This window comes from Coprinopsis cinerea (assembly GCF_000182895.1).
Source record: "Coprinopsis cinerea okayama7#130 chromosome 2 map unlocalized cont3.2, whole genome shotgun sequence".
NCBI lineage: Eukaryota > Fungi > Basidiomycota > Agaricomycetes > Agaricales > Psathyrellaceae > Coprinopsis > Coprinopsis cinerea.
The window spans coordinates 1,733,565-1,749,634 of NW_003307543.1; the positions used below are offsets into that span (position 1 = coordinate 1,733,565).

At 52.3% G+C, this 16,070-nt stretch overlaps 8 protein-coding genes across 8 annotated transcripts; 4 read left to right on the top strand and 4 right to left on the bottom strand.

Annotated features, from left to right (window-relative positions):
• Positions 1-10: 10 nt before the first annotated feature.
• CC1G_11932 (other/HAL protein kinase) lies at positions 11-2,871 on the bottom strand (the record flags this gene model as incomplete). Its single annotated transcript, XM_001833303.2, has 3 exons — positions 11-1,720; positions 1,806-2,723; positions 2,782-2,871. The coding sequence occupies 3 exons, from the start codon at positions 2,869-2,871 to the stop codon at positions 11-13; spliced, it is 2,718 nt and encodes a 905-aa protein (XP_001833355.2).
• Positions 2,872-3,151: 280 nt separating this feature from the next.
• On the bottom strand, positions 3,152-6,072 carry CC1G_11933 (pre-mRNA-splicing ATP-dependent RNA helicase PRP28; the record flags this gene model as incomplete). Its single annotated transcript, XM_001833304.2, has 11 exons — positions 5,928-6,072; positions 5,711-5,876; positions 4,962-5,654; positions 4,745-4,909; positions 4,483-4,682; positions 3,987-4,423; positions 3,816-3,927; positions 3,565-3,757; positions 3,442-3,511; positions 3,329-3,345; positions 3,152-3,267 (listed from the first exon to the last, which is right to left on the bottom strand). Exons 1-11 carry the CDS (start codon positions 6,003-6,005, stop codon positions 3,152-3,154), a joined length of 2,247 nt encoding a protein of 748 aa, XP_001833356.1. The 5' UTR covers positions 6,006-6,072.
• A 177-nt stretch (positions 6,073-6,249) lies between these two features.
• Positions 6,250-6,685, top strand: CC1G_13920 (hypothetical protein; the record flags this gene model as incomplete). The annotated part of the gene is made up of 2 exons (XM_002911834.1): positions 6,250-6,366; positions 6,425-6,685. The coding sequence occupies 2 exons, from the start codon at positions 6,250-6,252 to the stop codon at positions 6,683-6,685; spliced, it is 378 nt and encodes a 125-aa protein (XP_002911880.1).
• A 276-nt stretch (positions 6,686-6,961) lies between these two features.
• Positions 6,962-7,791, bottom strand: CC1G_11934 (hypothetical protein; the record flags this gene model as incomplete). Its single annotated transcript, XM_001833305.1, has 2 exons — positions 6,962-7,511; positions 7,559-7,791. The coding sequence occupies 2 exons, from the start codon at positions 7,789-7,791 to the stop codon at positions 6,962-6,964; spliced, it is 783 nt and encodes a 260-aa protein (XP_001833357.1).
• Positions 7,792-7,898: 107 nt separating this feature from the next.
• CC1G_13921 (hypothetical protein) lies at positions 7,899-10,559 on the top strand (the record flags this gene model as incomplete). Its single annotated transcript, XM_002911835.1, has 4 exons — positions 7,899-8,731; positions 8,809-9,583; positions 9,638-10,441; positions 10,500-10,559. The coding sequence occupies 4 exons, from the start codon at positions 7,899-7,901 to the stop codon at positions 10,557-10,559; spliced, it is 2,472 nt and encodes an 823-aa protein (XP_002911881.1).
• Positions 10,560-10,671: 112 nt separating this feature from the next.
• On the top strand, positions 10,672-11,232 carry CC1G_13922 (hypothetical protein; the record flags this gene model as incomplete). The annotated part of the gene is made up of 1 exon (XM_002911836.1): positions 10,672-11,232. One exon carries the CDS (start codon positions 10,672-10,674, stop codon positions 11,230-11,232), a length of 561 nt encoding a protein of 186 aa, XP_002911882.1.
• CC1G_11936 (asparagine synthase) lies at positions 10,876-14,126 on the bottom strand (the record flags this gene model as incomplete). Its single annotated transcript, XM_001833307.2, has 11 exons — positions 10,876-11,827; positions 11,879-11,918; positions 11,980-12,098; positions 12,195-12,271; positions 12,327-12,368; positions 12,422-12,572; positions 12,700-12,733; positions 12,786-13,076; positions 13,130-13,697; positions 13,753-13,901; positions 13,961-14,126. The coding sequence occupies 11 exons, from the start codon at positions 14,124-14,126 to the stop codon at positions 11,737-11,739; spliced, it is 1,728 nt and encodes a 575-aa protein (XP_001833359.1). The 3' UTR covers positions 10,876-11,736.
• A 376-nt stretch (positions 14,127-14,502) lies between these two features.
• On the top strand, positions 14,503-15,658 carry CC1G_11937 (hypothetical protein; the record flags this gene model as incomplete). Its single annotated transcript, XM_001833308.2, has 7 exons — positions 14,503-14,538; positions 14,591-14,758; positions 14,817-15,023; positions 15,096-15,204; positions 15,269-15,342; positions 15,395-15,514; positions 15,569-15,658. The coding sequence occupies 7 exons, from the start codon at positions 14,503-14,505 to the stop codon at positions 15,656-15,658; spliced, it is 804 nt and encodes a 267-aa protein (XP_001833360.2).
• Between the last annotated feature and the right edge of the window lie 412 nt (positions 15,659-16,070).

The window sequence follows — 16,070 nt, forward strand, 5'->3', positions numbered from 1 at the left end:
CAAGGACCACCTAGAAGAATCGTCTCTTGCCGGCCTTTTCGTCCACCTGAACCTTGATGTGTACGTGCTGGGGTTGGACTCCAGGTCTGGAACATGGAACGATGCTCGTTAACCACTCGTCACCGTCGTCGTCGTCCTCTGAATCACATTCATCGTGGTCCACGCAAGACACTTGAGTTGGGGAATCTGTGCCATGGCGATGCCTGTAAGATTCCATCTCCGCTAACCGCTCTTCCTTTGACTTGGCCAAGTCGCATCCGCACAGGAGGTCGCTGGTCTTTCCCCTTCCCTTGAGCAGGTCGGTGAGGGTGCAACGAGAGGCAGGTTCCACATACAACATCCGCCGGAGCGCGGGCCGAGTTTCGCGGGGGAGTAACCGAAAGATGGTCTCTGCTCCTCCACCGTGGAACGTCGTAACACTCTCTGCTCGTTGGCGTCGACGAGGTTTGGGTACTGTTGAGTCAGGAGGCGGTGGTGGTCCAGCAACAACCGGCGTAGACTCCTCTTTGATAGCAGCGGGCGCTGCCGCCGATGGTGTTGGTGTCTCTTCTTCAGGCTCTTGGACAATAATAGGAGGTGCCTCGGACGACAAGGGCTCCCCTGGGGCGATGCCACCAGCTGGTAGGACCGTATCCGAGCCTGCTCGGGCAGGAAGGATAGCCCGAGGCAGACTGTTGCCCTTCGGCGTTGGAACATCTTGGAGGAGATAAGGGCTTAAAGGTAGCGACTCTGTTGAATTCCCGGGCCGGGCAAAAGTCAAGACGGAGGGATCCATCTCTTGTGACGAATCCGAATCTCGCCGAACCGCTGGTGAGCCAGTGAAGGTCAGCGGGAGAGTCATCGCACTCCGGGATGTAGGTGGATGCGGGTATCCTCTCGACTGGAGGAAACTCTTCCTTCGAGCGTCTGCTGGTGACAAATCCTTGGCGGCCTTCGCGTCATCGGTGATTGTGTTCAAGCTGTGCCCGGCGGACCCACTGGCGAAACGTGAAGGTGGGTCAGTCACTTCTGTGCTTTCGGTGCCGGCCGAGGTATGCGTCCGAATTGAGGTCGTCTCTGAGGAGTTGCTGGTGCTGGAGGACTCGGGGCCAATCGAAATGTCGGTGCTGGATGCGCGCTCCCGTGGGGGCATCCTATCCATGGGTCCGCTCGAATGGGCAGAAGGAGGAACCGTCATTTGCCGGCCAGGAGTAGAAATGGCCAAGTTTCTCGATGCGCCCTCCTGGTCAGTTACATTCTTCTCGGCGGTAAGCTTCTTAGGCTTTGGCACAGGCTTTGCGGACAAGTCGGGGTGCGCGTTGACGAAAGCCTTGAAGCTTGGGTCCGTCTTCGGATCGGGGATTTTCCAAGGGAACCGACGCAGGACCATGCAGAGAAAGATGATTGCTACACTCCACACATCCGTCTTCCTCGGGTCATAGGAGTCCTGTTGGAGTACCTCTGGAGCAAGATAGGGATCACTGCCGACAATCCCAGTGGCTGGTGTATGGGCCTTTCCAGGATAATGAAAGACAGTCGCTGTCCCAAAGTCGATGAGCTTCACGACATTGTCGGCCGTCATGACGCAATTATCGAGTTTGAGGTCCCGGTGCGCCAAGCCCATCTCGTGAAGGTATTCAACGCCATCGCAGATTTGTCGGAAGACGCAGTAGATCTCGGGGCGACACATCTTGCCCGACATGACCACCGAAAAGAGGTCGTACGGAGCGTACTCCATGACCTGGAGAAAGAAAACAAAAGAGAGTTTGGGAAAACAGAAGTTGAGGGGCTTGGAATTATGTGATAGAATGTACCGATAGGCATACCTCATAGTAGTGACCACGGTCTTGGACGATGTCGATGGTCTCGATGATGTTGGGGTGTTTCAACGTGGAGCCCACGCAAAACTCGGCTGTGACCTTCTTCTGGTACTCCTTCTCCGTCTCTCCCGAGCGCTTTGGACGAAACTCCTTCACAGCATATATCGCTCCTCCAGTCTTTGCATTCCCCTTGATAAGTCGTACGGTGCCACCGGCGCCGCTGCCAAGTACCCGCCCCCACTTGCCGTACTTTTTCGAAAGGTGCGCCTGGGTCGCGTCATGCAGCGATGTTATGGGATGATGCGAGCGCGAGGTTGCACGACGATTGGGCGACTGGTGGCGATGGTGGTGATGATGATGATGGTGCTTGCTCTTTGACCCTTCGGTCTTGTGTTGCGGGGAAGTTGGAGACGGAGGCTGCGATGAGCGAGAGCTGCCCTTGAGCGACCTTAGCGACTTGAGCGATGGCGTCCTATCCTTGATCTGGCGGATGGGCGACGGACTCCGTGTCTTCTTCTTCGAGTTCCTGACGTCCGCTAGTATTTTTGGTTCTGGCCTGCCGTCGAGAGGGGTTGGAGACTCGCGGGCGCCGGCTGGAGACAAGGGGCCGCTGCTGGAGCCCACGGAGGACCTGCGGGGGGTAGAGGCAGCCTGTGTCGAAGACCGAGACTGGTTGTGGTGGTGATGAGAATGGGGTATGTGGTTGTTTAGGAAGCGCTTGAGGTCATGGAGAGGGCCATGTTTTGGCGTCGAGGGAGTGCTCGGTTCAGGCATCAGTAGCGAAAAGCTCTGTTTGCGAATAAAGCTGAATCTTGAGGATCTCTCTGGCTTTTCAGGCTTTTCCAATGTCGACTTGTGTTGTTGTGATGACTGTTCAATAGCTGCCTGAGATGGAGACTTGCTGCGACGAAATACTGGTCCGGGCTGTTTGAGATATAATTAGATAAAGGTGGCAGTGTAATCATGACCTGGGGTAACCCACCTGCTCATCGTCCGGGACAGCGAGCGTCAACGGAAAACTGGCCTTGGCGCCGTCGGAAACGGTGGTGGGCTGCACAACATCGCTGGACATGGTGGGCGATGGTGGTGGAAAGCGAGAAAGAAGGAATCGCGGGCCAACTATTCCCTGAGAAGCATGTGGCCCAGTTTTCTTGGCACTTAGCATCATCGAACCCTCGTCAGCCCGATCCTGGCTGTGATGTCGGCTCGGAAGGGCTTTCCTTACGCCACAAGGGAGATTCAAGAAAGATAACAGATAGCATTCTTGCCCATGCGTGGTATTAGCTATATACACCATTCTCCAATGTTTCGCCATCCGGTAAGCACCCATTCCCGTCATCCTCCACACCATTTCAACCCACATCCTCAACCTCTCGCTTCCGCTTCATCTCCCGCGAAACCTTGTGTTGCGCCGCTTCGTGCTTGGCCAACTCAGGTGGCACTTTGCTGACTGGGCTCTTGGAGATTTCTGACGGAAAACATATCATCAAATCATACGCACCCCATTTCCAGGAACGTGTGGTGCTTACCTTGCTTAAGGTCGTACCTGATCGAACCACGTAGAAACAAGTAAGAAGGATCCAATCGTGAGTATATACCTTTCAGAATAGCCAAACCCCACACAGGGAAGCAATATACGCACATGACTTCGTCGTCATCATTCGTCAAGAAGGTGATGGCTGTTCCCAGTTTCCCAGCTCGTCCAGTACGACCTAACACCACTTAATACGCCGCGTTCCGAACAATTAAGGCAAGTGTGACTCACCGATACGATGGACATAGGCTTCAATAGTATTGGCCATCTGGTAGTTGATAACCAGAGTAACGTCTTGCACGTCTATTCCACGGCCTGCAAGGTCAGTAGCTACCAGGATGTCGGCATCGCCTGTTCGTAATGCTTGCAACGCCGCCTCTCGTTGTTCTTGGTTCTTGCCCGAGTGCAATGTCGAAGTGCTCCACTAGTGTAACCTCGGTTAGCTTATTTTCGCCTAACCTAACCGACGGGATCCGACGTACCCCAGCCCGAGACAAATCCTTGGCCACCATGTCTGCTGTCTTCTTTTGATTGACAAAAACGATGATGGGAGGCGCGTAGAGGCCACTGTTGAGTATGTCCAACATCCTTTGCCTAAACCGCGTTTGCAGTCAGTTAACCATCGCAGCTCAAAAACAAGAATAGCGACGTACTTCTTCTTTTCATCTCCATTGACAAACTCAACCTTCTGTTCAACTGTATCAACAGCGCGTCCAGCTTCACCGATAGTGATCGTCGCCGGCTTCTTGAGATATTTACGTGCAAGGCGTTCGACGGCGGGTGGCATAGTCGCTGAGAATAGAGTGGTTACTCTGGTTCGGCCTTTCTTCACCATGGTTTCCCCATCGACATCCATCTTCTCTCCTTGTTCTTCACCCTCCATAGTATCAGTTGGGAGTTGATCCAGGATGAAAGTCAGGTCGGCTTCGAAACCGAGATTAACCATTCGATCGGCTTCGTCCATGACAATGTAACGACATTGCGACAGCACCAGAACGTGTCGCTCCAAGACATCCTTCAGACGGCCTGGTGTGGCGATAATGATTTCTGCACCTTCTCGGAGATTAAACTGTTGCTCCTCAACGGCTCGCTGTCAACGAAACAACCATTTAAACCCTTGTCGCACTATAAGCCATGAGAGACACGTACACCACCGACGATAGAAACACACTTGTACCCCAGCGGGGTGGCGAACTTCTTGGTCTCAGACTCAATCTGCTGGGCCAATTCACGGGTCGGTGCCAGAATAAGTGCATAGGGCCCAAGGTGTCGGTTATCGTCCGTGAATATGGGTAAAGTCAAAATGAATGCGAGCATGGGGATGACGAAGGCGGCAGTTTTACCGGAACCTGGCCAAACGTCAGAACTTCAGCGACATTTTAAATGAAGCAACGTTCGTTGGAGAACGTACCGGTTTCTGCAATACCGATAACATCACGGTTCTGAAGACCAATAGGGATGGCTTGTCGTTGAATGGGTGATGGTTCTTTGTAACCAATGCGCTCAATACAGTCGAGGATGACCTGGGGAATATCCGATTCTTCCCAAGAACGCAGAGGATGAGGGATGTTGCCACCTTCGGAAGGGTTCTGTTAGCAACTGCGAGGCTATGCCAAGGAGGAGCCTACCTCTCGCTGATATACTGAAGTCTTCTCTGAAGATTCTCCAATCTCTCTCCTTCATTTCGTTTAATGGTTTCTCCGTCCAATGCCTATCGTCATACCCCTGCTTCAGCGCTCTTCTCCTTTCCATCGCATCCGCCAAGTGACCGGGTACAGAACCTGCACCAGATTTCCTAGGACCAGACCCTCCACCATCATCCATACCCGCCAAATGCCCTCTTCCAAACATGATTTGTGCTCCCTGCCTATTCTGTCCTACGGCACTCATCGAATCCTCCGCCAAAGTATCATCCTGGGCGTCCCAATCAAAGACGAATTTGCGATCATTCATTTTACGAATCTTGCGCTTCTTCTTGTCGACGCCGAGGTAGCGTGAGCGAATAGCAGTGAGGTCGTTTTCGGTGAGGGCGGGAACGAAACTTTCAGAGTCAATTGGGGCAGTTCCCCCGCTGCTGGAAGTGGCGTTGGAGGGAGGAGGAGGAGGAGGCATCGAAGGAGGCGGAGCAGAACCAGATGGCCCTGAAGGAGGAGGGGGAGGAGGTTGTGCTTTCATCCTGTCCGCTCGAGGTCCTGTAGGAATGTTTTGGTAACCCCCTCGGTTGGCGGGACCGGAGGGAGGAGGGCCCCGACGATCATAGTCTCGACGACCGTAGCGGTCTCTGTCCCTGTCACCATACCGGTTGGGTTCTCTGACGTCGTCTAAAGATATGTCAGTCTGAGCAACGGATTGGGATGGGAATTTTGGGGAGACACACATTTGGGATACTTGCTTGCATGTGCGCGTTCAAGTTCCTCAGCTTCCCTTTCGAGGGCTTCGCGGTCTCGACGAGCAGCTTCTTCCCGTTCCTTTTGCTCTTGAATTTCTCGTGCTCGACGCTCAATCGCAAGCTTGGCTCTTTCTTCTTTAGTTAGGAACTTGGGCTGTAAACTGGATGTGAGTAAAGCACGAGGCCAATAGAACGAGGCACGTACCTTTGAAGCAGCCTCTTTTTCTTGTCGCTGCTTCTGTAGCAACGCCTCGATTGAGAGAGGCTCAGACCTATTGCTCATCGTCGTTCAGAGTCAAGGAACGGACTCGGCGCGTCATGCAGCACCGAAGACTCTTACCAAAAGCGTGGACAAGTGACTCGCTAAATCAAAAGCCGCGATCAGTGGTGGGTTATTCTTCCGCCCATTTCTATAAACTTTTCTACCCTCGACTCGAACCCCTCGTCAACGGTTTTCGCACTATCCAGCGATCCCCGAGGACGTTTTTCTTACCGGAGTACGCTGTGTGGGATTCGTCTCGGTAGGCATGACTAGGTTTGCATCGCCGAGGCCAGAGACGCCCGAACCTTCGTCCCGGCAGGGAAGAAGGAATCATGATCCTGGGGTGCAGCTGCTGGATGAAGATGGGGGGATTTCAGACCAGGTATGCAACCTGATTTCTGGTGCATGGAGACCAGCGAGCGCTGATCGTTTGGGAGCAGCTGGAAGCCTGCTTGAAACACATTTTTGCTAAATACTGCACCCCATCTGTACAAAAGCCATCGGACGGTAGTCCAGCCAATGCTTTACTGACTCCACCCCCGAACGCGTATCTGTCGGCAGAAGGACTCGACGAATGGGCTCGGGATACCAATGGAACACCGTTTTCGCAGGAAACCAAAGACGAGCTGATAGAGTTTTTGGATGTCACAGATGATGGATGCCTCACGTATGTATTTGCATCTTCAGCTTGGAAGGAGTAATGGCTTGATATAGCGATTGTCCGCACAGATTTAAAGGCTTCCTACAAATTTATCAGCTGCAGACGGAGAACGACGAGGAAGAAACATGGAGAGATCTGGTGTGTATCCTATTGATTCGAGCTCCTCGTTGCTAGACACTCACTGGGATACTAGTCGAGTCATGGATTTGACAGATCTCTCAAACTTGTTTATACGCGGAGAGAAGACACTGAAGATTCGGAAATGTCGACGTCAATATAGCAAGCTCTGACGAATGACTACGATCTGTTATGATATTTATGAAAGCCTTAATTTCCAAATCTCAACCCCCGCCCAGTCCTCTTTATCCCATCCTAACCCTGCTTTCTCGATACATTTGGCCAACCTGGTGCGCGGTATGCGATCGACACCGAAATTCCACTCTTGCCGTGCCTCCTCGAACAAGGCTGCCAATAAGATCGGATCTCGATTCTCGACACAGAGCAAAATGGTTGGGTAGCGGCCTGAAAGGGATTGGGACAAGGTGCTTAGGCTGTGCAAAGTACGCAAGAGAGGTGACACGAGTTCTCGCGAATAGACGGTGTCCGCTGAGAATATCAGGTCGAATGGAGGTTGTAGCAGGCTTGATGGTGGATTCACAGTCGGCGCAGAGGACGTCACAGACACAGGATTCCGCCAGCTCCATTTGTCTGGTTCCACTGTCCAATCCAGCTCTCTTATCTGGATGGTCCCGGAAGCAGGCGGAAGCGCAGTGGCATTCAGATCGATGTTTTTAGAGAGAACGGCGTCCACGACATGGCGGATATCAGTTGCCAGAACGTCCCAGCCAAGAGAACTGAGAGCCAGCCTTGATTCCGAGTGAGAAGATGGTTAATAGAGAGTTGATTGACCTACGCAGTCAGGCCTATACCGCTCCCTAATTCGATTGCGCGAGGGGGGGCCTTGTTCGTGGTGAACCTTGCATGAAAATTGGCCAGAAAGAGGGCGAGAATTTGACCACCGAGCCAAAGGGCGGTGCCATTGTGTGAGCCGTCTGTCTGTTGGTTTAGAATAAAAGTAGAATGTTGAAAGGGATAGGAGAGCTGAGGAAGATGTTTTGTGGAATGAGCGGGCTGAGGAGAAGACATGATGTTGACTGTTATTTGTCCCAGACTGTAACCAAAGGGGGACGCAAACTCGTGTTCGCCTCCAGCCAAAGTGTTGAGTTGGGAGTCGACTAGCGCGTCCATCGCCAATGAAGGCCTTTTTTAACAGACTCGCAGGCAAGGACAAGGACAAGGACCAGTCAGCTATCGGCAAGGAAAAGTTTCCGCCCCTCAGGCAATGGCCGCCCCCAGAAGACCCGCCCCGGCCAGCTTCAACACCGGCAGTCGTATCCTCAAACTTCAAGCCCCTCCCTGAACTCGTTCCTTCCCAATTTCTCAACCAGCTCACACAACGACCTCTGCCGCCTATAGAACAGGGCGGCCAAACGACCCCAGCGCCAACTTTCAAATCACCCCAATCAGTCAAGCATTCAAGTTCAGAGGAATCAGCGCGTCAGGACCAGGAAGTCAGTCCAAAGGTCTCCAGAAGGAATACCAAGGATAGTGCACGCGATGGCTCGGGCACCTCGAACGATGTCCAGAAGAAAGTCGCCTTCATATCACCGCCGCCAACGCCTACGCCAAACTTTGAGCGTACTCTCCCAGAAACTACTCCCACATCTTCTCCAGTAGCGACTCAACCATCCAAGACTCCAGTCTCCCGGTTCCAGGCTGCCCATGGAAAGGAACCTCGTGCTTCACCTTCTTCTGGCACACCGGCTTCCTCGTCTAAAACGGACGTATCAACCACTGCTAACAAGAACTCGGCAAAGTCTACTTCTACTCGAACTGCGTCTCCTTACCTCCAGAAATCCTTCGAAGCAGCCTCTGCCCCTTCCCTGCGCTCAGGAACTCCTTATTCCTCGATGTCCAACACAACTAGCGGCAGTCGTATCCTAGCAGCCACCTCGTGGAGTGAACTGGCCGAGGGCGACCTTGTTTCCAATCTGGGATCTCGGGAGCGAACACGCCAGGAAGTCTTGTTTGAAATCATTCAGAGCGAAGACAGGCATGTCATTTACTGTCCATGTCCATTGCACCATGTTGACACCCATTCAGATACGTACAAGAACTAATCAAGTTCAAGGACACCTTCATCGACCCCCTCCTCCACCCATATGCAACCTCGGTCGCCGCTATTGCCTCCACTCCAAATCTCGAGTATGATTATTATCGTGCGGAATCACCCGCTGAATCCACTGAGGAGCTTCCTCCTATTGCGGCTAGGTTCATGTCGCCTACCCCGGGAATGAACGCATCGCACGGATATACGAACCGCAGCAAAGAAGTCACCGCCCAAGAACCCGAATCCATGGATTCCGACGAGGAAGACGAGGCCGCGGGAGGGACAGCCAGGAAGTACAGCTCCCGCAAATCCACGGCCTCGAAGCACGAGCATCCCCGATCGCCTTATCGACTAGGTGCCAGTCGGTCAACAGGCCGGGCCAGTGGTACCAATGTTCCTTTCCCTTCTCGATCCCACCACTCACTCCCTCCCCCTCCTCGCCACGGGCCAACAGCTTCCACGCATTCGCTGGGACGTCAATCCACGATCGCCGAGGAACAGCGGGATCGTAAGTACAGCCAAGGGCCCGCAGAACAGCCCCAGAAACCCGCCATGCTGCGCAAATTTAAGAAGAGCCAGACGGGGCCGGAGAGTGTCCTTGGTAACACTCTGGCCCCGCACCAGATACCCGAAGACCTACGAATATGCCTGGAGGTGATCGATGGGGGAGTATTCGACGGCCACAAGCGGCTGTGCGACGCTCTCAGGAAGCGATACGATGACCAATATCCTCTCGTCAGATCCCTGGCCGACGTCTTCGTTTCCAATGTGAGTAAAGGTGTCTTTGTCTCTATGGGTTGTCCCCGCTGACGAGTTTGGTAGTCGGATATCTTCCAAGGTTACGCCAAATATGTGCTTCATCTCGAGAGAGCGCTGGAGCAGGTTGATGCCGCGCTATCTAACGTAACCACGAAGAAGCCCAAGAAGCAAGATGCAGCAGAGTGGCTCAAGGTCTGCAAAGCATTGCAGAAACTCGAGGAAAATGCTGTCGACAAGGGCGAGACTGGTCTTGCGATCACCTTGTCAAAGCCCTTCCAACGCCTCCTCAAATACCCTCTTCTTTTCCAAAACCTCCTTTTCCATACTGATCCCAGCACGTTCGAGTACGAAAGTACGCTCCAAATGGTCGCCGAGGTGGAAAACATCGTCCGCAGCATAGAGGATGAGAAGATTCAGAAAGAAGAGCGTGACAAGACTCGGGACGTCTTTGCGCGGATAGAAGGCCTGGACAAAGTTCGCCAGCTCGCCCTTCCAAAACCTTCTCGCGTGTTGATCGAAGAACGAGCTTGTGCTCCTGGCGCAAGTCCTCTCAGTAGCTCCGTCAAAGCTAACTCCTCGCCACCTCCTGTAGCCAATGGGAAAGGAGTTCGCGGGAAATCTTCCTTCAAGCGCCTTAGTGATGTATTACAGAGCAACAGCGTGGGCGGGAAGAAGGATCTGTGGTTCGTGGTCTTTAATGATGTCGTGCTCCAGTGTCAACGGACTGGCACCACATCACTGCCCCTTGTCGCATCGGTAAATTCCCGAACCAATTCATTACCCGATTTCCAAGGCAAGGCAAAGTATGCCACCACAGGTCGACGGAACTCTTACACGAAACCCCGTAATCTATACAAGTTCATCAAAGTGAGTTTTGTGCCGCCTGATTCTTCTCCCGGTGGTTCGCTGACGTGGGTGTCCGCAGATTGAGACGTGGACTATCGGGGATGTCCCTAGAGAGGGTGTGATTTCAATGGACGAGTGAGTTTCACGCCGCTCCAAGGCAGATCAATTCAACTAATGGACCTCTTTATTCTAGTGTGGTTCGATCACGAGCCCAAGCAATGAGCCTGAGCAACCAGCCGCGGATGGTACCCATGCCCGACGACAAAGAGGATAGCGACGGTGATTCTTCCGATTCCGACAAGAAGAGCAAGATGAGCTTCTCCTACTGGGGCGCAGACAAAATAACAGTCCAAAAACCCGTTATACGAGGCAAGCCAGGGGCTGGTCCCAGAAGAGGGGCGATTACTGCATCCTACGGGAGAGAATCTTCTGCCAATGCAAAGTTTGGCACTCGTCTCGTTTCTGATGGGTCTAGCCATGGTCGTCCCGCAAGCCGCCGACCAGGAACGACAACACCCGTTTCTCGACGTCCTGGGACAAGCACCGCTGCACACTCGGCGGATGAAGGTCCGAACTATGCGAAGTCGACCGTTACTCGGCCTGCTTGGGACACGAGCACGAGGACGCTTCCTCCGAATGCTGTCGTGAGACGTGTTCGCAACGTGTCACAGGCTAGCAGGGCGACCACTGTGAACAATACGAACACCAGCACCCAGACGCCAGTACCTGTCAAGTCACCTGCGCCCTCGGAAGATTCTGGAGTAGGCCTCTATCGACAGATGCTTGCTCAAGACCCTTCCTTGAGCAACTAACGCCTGAAGCCATGCCATGGCCAACAGACGTATTCGCTCTCGCTTCTAAACATATCAGCTCTCTTTGCTCTCGTTATCATGTTACTTCTCCGCGTCGAATATCGAGTCTTTTCCCCCTCAAACTACGCTATACCTCAGATATCCACTGCCTCATCTCGTATCACCTAATACCCTTCCCTTCCTTTTTTTATGATTTTCCTTCACGTTTCTCGATTATGATACGCATACATTCTCTACGGCTCTCATGATTTCTGTCTCTTTTGCTCTTTTTGGGATACCAGAACCATAATTCTCGCTTTCGTTCTGGGCCTTATCAATCGCTCTTTAATCTTGCTGCTTTCTCTGTGTTCAAAATCCAGTAGCTGCGTCTGATTCCACATTAATACTCTTCCTCCCACTATTGTGAACCCACTCTCCCTAATCCCTTTCTCTTTTCCATGTTGACTTATTCCTTCAATTAGATAGGTATACAAATTGTAGCAGTATGAAATGTTATAGCGGATTTTAGTCATCGACAGAGTAGGCAGCGTTGTGAATGCTGACGCTGCGGCCACTGGGATCGGAGGAGCAGCCCCAATCTCCTCGAGGGATCCATCTAACAAAACGGTCAGATGGTGCAAAGGAAGCCAACAATAGAATTACTCACCTGACAGCTGTCTTGGCTGCAGCCGGGGAAGGGAACAAATCTACAGAAAACACGACATCGATGACTTTGTGAGGTGGATGGAAGAGATAAGCGCCACGCACCATCAAAGATTTGTCGGATGAGGTAGGCCTCTTTGGTGGCAGGGGTATCTTCTGGCCATCTCTCAGCGCCCTTGGCGAACTGTTCGTCTGTGATAGTGTCTTCCGCATGCTGCTTCATTCTAGAAAGGTGTGTTAAAATCTCAAGAAGACCATCGATCGTGCAACGACCGGGAAAAATAAAAATAAAAATAGTATAGAAAATGAAAAATACTCACCCGTCGATCCACGAGTATCCCACGCCATCAGAGAATTGTTCCTTTTGTCTCCAGAGAATCGACCGGGGGAGGTAAGGCTATAACGGAGATGAGATGAGTTTAAAATTCAGGCGTACACGGGAGGCTGAATACCTTGCCATCGGGGGAACAATCGAATGCCTTCCTCAAGATGTACTACAGATATGGTTTAGTTGGGGAAACTGGGGGCCTTTGGACGTTTCTCTTACCTTCTCCATTCGAGGGCAACCATCCTCATCGACTTCTTGTGTGCTACCCTTGGAGAACATCTTCTCCTTTGGATCAACGTTCATGGCAACGTCAAGGAAGGCCTTGTCCAGGAAGGGGACACGAGCCTCCAGGCCCCACGCCATCGTCGATCTGAACATCGCAATTGAATTAGTGTTTCTCATAGAAAGAATCCGATAAAAGCACTCGCTTGTTGGCCCGCAAGCAATCGGCGGTGTGAAGGTTTTTGACTCGTTTAACGGCCTCCTGGTGGAAAGACCGAGCATCTGGGGCGGCGTGGAAGTAAAGGTAACCTGAGTAAGGTATATTAGTACCAGGCTCGCTCATCCCTTGGAACTCTCTTACCGCCAAAGATCTCATCACTTCCTTCACCACTTAACACCATCTTGACGCCCATGGCCTTAATCTTACGGCTGAGGAGGTACATTGGCGTCGAGGCGCGGACGGTGGTGACATCATAGGTTTCGAGGTGGTAGATGACTTCAGGTAGTGCGTCTAATCCCTCCTGGACGGTGAAAACGTATTCATGGTGGACGGTACCCAGGAAGTGGGCAGCTTTTCGGGCAGCGAGAAGGTCGGGGGAGTTCTCCAAACCGATGGAGAACGAGTGAAGTTGTGGCCAAGCAGCCAAGGTCGCTGAACAACAATGAGCCACCAACGGCAACAGTGAAAGGGGGGCGGCATCTCACCTTCCTCGGTAACCAGGCCGCTGCCGGAGGGTGAAGGAGGACCGCTGCTTGCCTCCTGTAGTTTCCTCTGGCGGAGTTCATACTGAGCTTTGGCAACCTTCTCGGTCTCGCGAGCAGCAACAGCAGCAATCAAACTGCTGTCCAAACCACCGCTCAACAGCACGCCGTAAGGAACTTCTGACATCAGCCGCTTCCTCACAGCCGCTTCAAGAGTTTCCCGGATCAACGTGAGATCTGCTTTGGTGGTGGGAATGGTGGCCTCGGGACCATCAAGGTCTCCGTTCCACCAAGATGGTTTGTAGTAGCGAGTGGTGGTTTTATCTGCACTGTCGTAGACATGGCCAGGGGGGAAGGAGATGATCTCGTCGCAGTCGTCGACGAGAGCCTTGAGTTCGGATGCGAAGAAGACAGCTCCGGGCCTTTGCGAACTCCAGCCTTGGTACAACGTGGTTATGCCGATTGGGTCCCGGGCGGCAATAATTCGGGAGGGCGTGACGGATTCATCCAACAATACGAAGGAGAACATCCCATCGAGCATACCGCAGAGCTCGGTTCCATACTTCTTGTACTTTATGTAGGACCGTCAGTCATTGGGCTTGAGATGGTAGTGAGTTGTCCCATACCAGGGGCAAGACGACTTCGCAGTCAGAGTTGGTTTTGAACTTGATATCCCTTCCAACGTGTTCCCGCAGGGCAACATGGTTGTAAATTTCACCATTGACGGCCAGTATCTGCTTGCCATCCTCGCTAACGAGGGGTTGAGCGCCGGATTCTAGGTAAATGAGCGCAGATAAGCTACATGAAGTCGAAGAGACAGGATCAGCAGCGTACCAACACCGACAATGGCCAATCGTTCGTGTACGAGGACGCTCTGTTGGCCGACATAGCAACCCGACCAATCTGGCCCTCGGTGTCGGAGACGTTTAGCGAGAGCAATGCAGCGAGCTCTGTCTTGAGAGGGCTTTTCCAGGCCGTGGGCAGCGAAGATACCACACATTGTGAGCTGGGGAAGAAAAAGGAATTATGTCGGTCTGTGAAAGTTGTCGTGGAGATAATAAACTTTGAATTTGATGACTCGAGCGATAAACAAACGTGATAAGATAATTTTCGGACCAATCAACGGCCATCTCGGCCGACGGACCTTGCCGGTCAGGAACAATTTAGGCGCTCGACAGTGGATCTCCTAATTCCTCTCAAACCTACGTCTACCTAAATAAGCCGGGAACCCTCCCCTTACTGGCACGCTTGAAACAGACTGGTTTCCGATCGGGCTAATGATGAACCTACGTTACCTGCAATGACTTGTTCTCCTCTTTATCCTCGTTCGTCTCCCTACGTAGCTTGCCTCCCCATCGTTGACCTTCGAGGAGGGGATGTCCTCGACAGTGGACCGCCTTGCTGCCGTGAGGGTGGGTACAGAATAATGCTGTAAGCCAACACAACCGCTAATGATCTCCCAAGGCACAACGCTCTCGATCTGGCCGTGAGGTCAGAATAGTATCACCTCGGATACCCTCAGTTTCCTCAGTCTCAGAAATTTCTGGGCAGCATCAGCCTGAGCCTCCAACCTCTGGCGTCGTAGAGATTTCACGCGAAACATCTCCGACGCAGCCGGCATTCTTTGCAGAGGTACTCGGATTTGTGCAGCTCCATTTGACCCCATGACAAACGTGCTCCGTTGCCACAGGTCGCCTCAATACAAGCGGATATTCTTAGAATAAATGAACTTATCAACAGGATCTCTGAAGCTCACAATCTTGCACTGAGCACGGTCTTGTCTGGGGAAGAGAGTTCCGGTGCCCGGGTGGATCGTCTGGCGGAGAACGCCCGTGACCTGCTGGAGAACACCAAGAATAGGATCAAACACCTCCAGAACCTCCCTGCACATTACGATGTTCAGATCCGTAGGAACCAGGCAAGAGGATGGAACTGTCACCATTTACAACTATAAGCTCATCTTCCCTAGATATCCCTACTGCGCTCCCAGTTTCTCGAAACCCTTCAACACTACCAGAGGGTTGAATACGATGCGGATGTGAAGTCCAAGCAGAACATAGAGAGGCAGCTAAGATTCGGTAGGCGTCTATTTTCTGAATATTCGTTGCACTACTACGCCTTCTGACGCTCGAGGCAACTCAGTCAAGCCAGATGCAACCGCGGAAGAGGTAAATGCGTTCATTGAAGAGGGTAACCACCAGGTCTTTGCCCAAGCAGTATGTCCACACTCAAGTTGCGGTTTTGGCATTGAAGCGACATCCCATTTAGTTGGTTAGCTCGACAAGATACGGGGAATCCCGATACGCCCTTCGTGAAGTCGAACAAAGACAAACTGAATTGAGACGCATGGAAAACACGCTGATGGATTTGACTCGACTTTTTAACGATGTACGCGCCTTTCTGTTCCGAACCTGGTTTGAATTCTGATGCCTTGGCGCTCAGATGGGCGCCCTCATCGAACAGCAAGAACCAGTGATCAAGCAGGTCGAGGCAACTGCCGAGGAGGTCACGGAAAATACTGGAAAGGCGTAAGAGACGGACCAATTCCGAGTGGTAGACATTCCACTAACTTGTTAATAGCTTCGAGAATACTGTGCAAGCTGTAGTGCACGGTGTGTATCTCTGTTTTCCCGTGAGTAAAGTACATGCCTGACGAAGAAATCGAAGCTCGGCGGTATAGGAAGGGGAGGTGGATATGCTTTGGACTGATCGTCGCTATTTGCGCTATTCTGGCTTTAGTTCTTGGACTAACGTTAGGCCTCCGAAACCGATCCAGCCAATAGCGTTAATGGGTTCAGCTTTGATGTTCTTGTACAACATTAGAATTCTGATCTGCTGCGTATTCTCTTCCAAATCTTCCATAGGGATTCAAGGAGAGAGAGCGTGGTTTGCTGTTTTTGTATCTGATCAAGAGTAGTCAAGAGTATATGTTGAGTAAGTGCCA